This window comes from Elephas maximus, chromosome 7 (assembly GCF_024166365.1).
Source record: "Elephas maximus indicus isolate mEleMax1 chromosome 7, mEleMax1 primary haplotype, whole genome shotgun sequence".
NCBI lineage: Eukaryota > Metazoa > Chordata > Mammalia > Proboscidea > Elephantidae > Elephas > Elephas maximus.
The window spans coordinates 110859370-110865649 of NC_064825.1; the positions used below are offsets into that span (position 1 = coordinate 110859370).

Genomic DNA, 6280 nt, shown 5'->3' on the forward strand with positions numbered 1-6280 from the left:
ACATTATTACTTAATAGATTTACATTACAATAGAAATACTTCCAGTTGAGTCAATCCTACCATTCTTCCTTAACTTACTTTTAATTACAAAAAGTGAGAAAGTATCCTGGAGTAAAACATGAAGACAGTGTAATGATGCTAAATTATGACTTCCATTTCCTTCTTTCAGGGATTTCATAGATCTAAGTGATGACTGCTGAGAACCACACTTTGTTTACTGACTTCATATTCTCAGGGTTTTCTGGCAGAAAGTATGTGTAGCAGGGGCTCTTTGTGTTCTTTCTCCTGGTTTATGGTATAACCATGATTACAAATTGAGGGATGATCCTACTGATCAATACAGACCCCACTTCACACACCTCTGCACTGCCTCCTCTCCTTTCTAAGGGCGAGCCATGCCACTTAGTGAGTGGTGAGAGAGAAATCACCACCCCTCTACCCTATTTCTGCCCTGCCCCCAAGGGCTGAGTCTCCCACCACATTTTTGTGTGTGTGTGTGCTTTTCTTTGTAATTTGGTTTCTTCTCTCTCTTTCCCCTCTTTCCTTTCTTTCTTCCACCTACCTTGCCCCATTCTCCACCCACGGCCCTTCTTGACAAGCTGAGCCATACCACTTGGCTAGAGAGCCACTGGCACATGGCCTCCCTGTAGAAATCTAACATCAAAAAGTGAAGAAAATAATGCATTCCTTTAGTGTATAAAATGAGCTGAGTACTATGTACTTTAAAAAAAAAAATCATAAGAATGAAATAATTCATTGAAAATATGCAATATACAGTAGGTTAATTTTTTGCATTACTTATTAAACAGGGTTTGAAAGCAAATAAAATAATTTGATTATCTCTTTTTTTGTTTTTTGACTCTATAATCACAAATACCTTAATTGGTGTTCACAGAGTAATTTGTAGTATTTATCACAGCATCCCAATCATTGTCCAAACCTCTTCCAGACTCAATGTATTCTATTAGAATAACCTATTAATTAACTCTATCATCTTCTATGAAATTAAACCTACTCATGTTATCTAAAATTGGTTTTTATGAATATCTTTCATGTATATATTTAAGGAAAAATATATCCCTTACTGTTTATTATTTTACTCTTTCTTTTAAAGATGCTGATTTAATAGTCTTTATATATAAGCATAAAAACAAGATTTTTTAAATTTTATTTGATAGTTTTTAAGAAATTATCAAGATGAGAGAGAACTTAATATAAGAACTTGAACTTTGAAGTGAGAAAGACTTGAGTTCAAATCCAAAAACTGCCATTTACTTGTTAGCTGAATGACCCTCTGCAGACTACTTAACCTTGTTAGACCTCAGTTTCCTCATCTATTAAAAAAAAAAAAAAAAAAAAACGATTTTCATCTAATTGATTCCTACTCATAGCAACCCTATAGGCAGAGTAGAACTACCCCAGAGGGTTTCCAAGGAGTGGCTGGTGAATTCCACCTGCCAACCTTTTGGTTAGCAGCCTAGCTTTTTAACCACTGTGCCAGCAGAGCTTTTTTTTTTTTTTTTTCCTCCATCTATTTAAAAAAAAAAATTTAGCAGGGTTTATTTCACTGAATGTATTGATTTCATAAAGGTGCCTAACATTACTAAAAGTCCTAATATACTAATTATTATCACAGAAATAAATATTTACTTTTAAAAAGTGTACACACAACTACCTGAGTTTTATCAAGAGAGTTCCTAAGATGATATAGAGGAGCCCTAAATAACTAGCTCCCTATCCAGGGGCTAAACCTTGATATGATTGACCCCTGGAAAAAAAAGGTATTATTTATGGCATCATTTCATAAAAGCGAGTCTCCAAGCTCCATCTTTCTACCCTCTTTAGAACATGCTCACCCAGTCTAGAAGATTCCAGTTGTAGGTCCTAACCTCAAAACGTCCATATGCGTAGCTCTCTCCCCAGCTACTTTAAGACATGTTCTTCCTAAACCTGCCTTCACACCTAGTTAGAGCTTAGTAGAGGTTTCTTCATGTCTACCAGTTTTGGTCAAAACATTCCCATATCTGTTTCCATGGCCAACCACCTAGAACCATATTCCTGATCTAAGTCCCATACCTCACATTCCCAAGGAGTGAGGTTTAGATAATTAATCCCAGATTGCTTGACTTTATGGGATCCTATATTATCCTATCTCCAGGGCCATGGCCAAATTGACACACTTAGCTGTATATGGATCAGTAGCTACCAATTATGATTGACCCATGCCCTTCAGAGAGCATTCCCTGCTTAGAATTTAGAAAGAAACCCTTGGTTCTCATCACCTCAAACAGCAATACACAACAGCCTTCACTGCTGAAAAGCACACACTAGCCAAAGCCCTGTTCCACCACTGATCTACATGGAGAAACCCCTTCTGTGACAACAGATCCCATCCTAGTGGATTTTACTGTGATCAGAATTTAGAATGCAGTGTACTGCTATCATAAGACTTTGCTTTCTTGATCTTCCTCTCTCCTATGCCTCTATCTCACCTTTGGGTGGAGTACTTTCTTTAGATTTTCCAGCTTTCTCCATAGGCCATGTCCCAGCTGAAATCAGGCTATCATCCCACCGTTAGTGAGCTCCAGGTCACGTCTCTGTCTCTCAGAGTCCACCACGCTCAGAGCTTTCAGCTGGTTGATCACCAGTGTAGATTTCAGACTATATATGTTCTTGATGGAATATTCTATGGATTGGGATTTTAATGTAGTCAATATTAGCAAATTTTTGTTTGTTTTTTTTTTTAAGCCATCAGACTCAAAAATATCTTTTAATAGTTATTGCATATACAGTGCCAATCCAGAAAATGAACCAAAAATACTGGGGAAAAAATAGTTTCTTCCCACTAGAGGTATATATTCAATACTAAAAAAACAATAAACAGTAAAATTACTTAGGATTTTTTTTTTCATAAAAATTCATTTAGTAACTACACTGAGGAACATTCATGGTAGAGGCAAGGGATCAAATAAGGAGTAAGGAATTAATAAGTAACCCTAACAGAGTTACTTTTTTTTTTTTTTTAACAGAGTTATAGAACACAGTCACAAGTAGCTTCAGGTTAAGATGGAAATTGGTGAGGGTGTTAAAAGAAGCACACCTAAGATTCAAGTGGCATTCAGATTGTGAGTTATCATCTGTAGTTGAAGGGGGATTCAGGAAAAAAAAAAAAATATATATATATATATATATATATATATATATATGTAGAGGTTATATTTGAACAGGTCCTTTTTAGAGTGAGTAGGATTTGAACAGCTAACCTACAATGCACACATATATACACAAGATAAAACTTAATTGAAATAGAGGCTAAATGATTTCTATTTTTTTTTTTTATATTCATGAAACCAGGAATTTTAGTATGCTAATGGCTTATCCAATATTGAGAGTAATCATGGTGGAAGGTTAGGATGGGAAAGGAAAGGAGTAAGGACATGAAATATAAGAGATAAAATGAAGGGTAAACCTGTTCCAGAAATAATATTACAAATTGCACTTTAAAATGGCAGAGATAGACATAATTACAGGTGATATGAGAGGGCCAGTTCTGATGTTAGTACCTGACCTATTCTCTGGCTGAGATCTAATAACCAGCAAATTTGGAGAACATCCATATTGAACTTAGTATCTCCAACATTCTAACCATAGTCCAAGAAACAGGCACTGTTGAAACATTTTCAAGTCTTATTTCATCCTTTCTTAAGAAAGCAATTTTCAACTGATAAGTTTTCTAAAGGCATTTTTGACATCTTTGTTCCTTAGACTGTAAATCAGGGGATTCAACATAGGTATTATCAATGTATAGAACACAGAGGCCACTTTGTCGACATCCAGTGAATGATCTGTGCTGGGGCGCAAATAAATGAAGATCAAGGTACCATGGTAGATAGTGACAACGATCAGGTGGGAGGCACAAGTGGAGAAGCCTTTCTTTCTTCCCTCAGCAGAACCTGTCTTAAGAATGGCTGCTATGATGAAGACATATGAGAGAAGAACTGTTAAAAGACAGATAGCTTCAACCAAACTAGCAAAGATCACTAGAACAATGTCATGCATATATGTGTCAGTGCAGGACAGTGAAAATAATGGGGAGATATCACAAAAGAAATGGTTAACTTCTCTGGAGCAGAAAGAGAGGTGGAAGGTGTTAGTGGTATGAATAATGGAGCTCATGGTGCCCCCCCAAAAAGCTCCCATTGCAAACTGGCCACAAATTCTCCTGGACATGATAACAGTATAAAGCAGTGGGTTGCAGATTGCTATGTACCGGTCATAAGCCATGGCAGCCAAGAGGAAAGATTCTGTATCAACCAACGAACAGAAAAAATAGAGCTGTGTAGCACAGCCATTGTAAGAAATTGTCTTCTTATCAGAAACCAAGTCCACCAGTAATTTGGGAGCAATGACAGAAGAGTAGCATGCATCTATGAAGGACAATATGCAGAGGAAAAAGTACATAGGGGTGTGCAGGTGGGGACTGCTTGTGATTAATAAAATCATCCCAAGGTTCCCCATGAGTGTCACCGAGTAGATGGAAAAGAACACAGCAAAAAGAAGCCTCTGAAGTTCTGGGTGGTCACTAAATCCCAGGAGGAAGAACTCAGTCTTCTCTGTGCCATTCACTTCCTCCATCTCTTTGCAGTGCTTTGTGATTTCTGGAGCAGTGACACAGTAATGATGACAATGTCAACAATAACCTGGACATTGACAAAAAAAATTAAAAAATGCCAAAATAAATAGAACAGTCATTCTAAAATCTATTGGGGCATCCATATAGCACTTAGTCATGTGTACAGTTAATCCAACATAACTCATAGGTTTTCAAATATTTTAGTGAAGAAGTTTATATTTTTTAATCCAAATTGCTAATGTACCACTTCTTATTCCTGAAAGCTATTTGTTTCCACCTTAAATGGCACCACCCTCAAGCTAGTTGCTGACTCTAAACCTTGGCTTCACCCATAATTTCTCTAACTCTCCCCTCCACCACATTCTGTGCATCCAAAATTCCACAACTAAACATCTCATCTCTGTCCAATCCACACAACTTCCACTAACATATTAATCATTACTTCTTTCATCTCTTCCTCTATCTGTTGCACAAGCCAATTTATCAGCTGCTTCATCTCCAGTCTTGTCTGATCCAGTCTGTTCTCCTCTGATTCACCATCCTCCAATCACACAAACTCCCTCTAACCCACTAAATCTTGCCTCCCTCAGCACAGCCACTGGTTGTCTCTACAGTGTGTTGGTGGATCTAAAGGAAAGCTGTCACCTCTGAAATGATGTACCTCATGTGCCTACAGCTTGGTTAGTAAAACTTGGTTAGTAGGCTCGTGTTTTTTGCAAAGGAAAATGCAGCTAATTATTCAGGTTGTCTCTGCCTTTTGCCAGAGAACAGCTCAGCTAATGCAGAACAATGGGATTTTAGTTGACATTCACTCTCATAGGCTGGTGCTTTGGTGCAGTGCTGTGAGCTCTGTCCCACAGGGCCTTTGCGCATGCAATTTCTTCTACCCAGGATATTCTTCTTCCTACAAGCATTATTCTCCAGGAAAAAAAAAAAAAAAAAAAACTGTTGATTCTGACTCATAGCAAATACATAGGGCAGAGTAGAACTGCCCATAGGGTTATCCAAGGAGCAGCTGGTGCATTCAAACTGCCAGTCTCTTGGTTAGCAGCTGAATGCTTAACCACTGTGCTGCCAAGACTCACTCAAGCTAAATGCTGACTTTTCAGCAAGGTCTCCACTGTTTAACTCTATGTGATCTCTCCATTATTCTCTATCTCTGCATCCTAGTCATTCTCTTCATAGCACTTATCGCAATTTAAAAACATTTTTCTTTATTCACCTGTTGGTTATTATATGTCTCCTTCCCTATATTTCCCTATATTGTATAATCTCTGAGGGCATAAATGATGTCTTCAATTTTTTTTTTTTTAATTTCCAACGTTGTATAACCAATGCCTTGTATAATCCTGATCCATCCCATTGCCAATGAATGGATTCTGACTCATAGCGACCCACAGGGCAGAGTAGAACTACTCCATATGGTTTCCAAGGAGCACCTGGTAGATTCAAACTGCCGACCTTTTGGTTGATAGCCTGAGCTCTTAACCACTGTGCCACCAGGGCTCCTGAATCCTGACCCATAGTAGATTCTAATTCAACAAAGATTGAATAAATCAAGGATAATCCCTAATATATAAATAGTGAGAGATTGAGTATACAAATGGGCAATGGCCAGACCATATACCACAATAGAACTCTGACACG

At 37.7% G+C, this 6280-nt stretch overlaps 1 protein-coding gene across 1 annotated transcript; it reads right to left on the bottom strand.

The window, feature by feature from the left end:
- Positions 1 to 3717: 3717 nt before the first annotated feature.
- Positions 3718 to 4635, bottom strand: LOC126079897 (olfactory receptor 5I1-like). Its single transcript, XM_049891255.1, has one exon. It carries the CDS (start codon positions 4633 to 4635, stop codon positions 3718 to 3720), a length of 918 nt encoding a protein of 305 aa, XP_049747212.1.
- Positions 4636 to 6280: the final 1645 nt, after the last annotated feature.

Coding starts and splice junctions, on each gene's coding strand:
- LOC126079897 (XM_049891255.1), bottom strand. CDS start 4,635: ATGGAGGAAGTGAATGGCACAGAGAAGACTGAGTTCTTCCTCCTGGGA.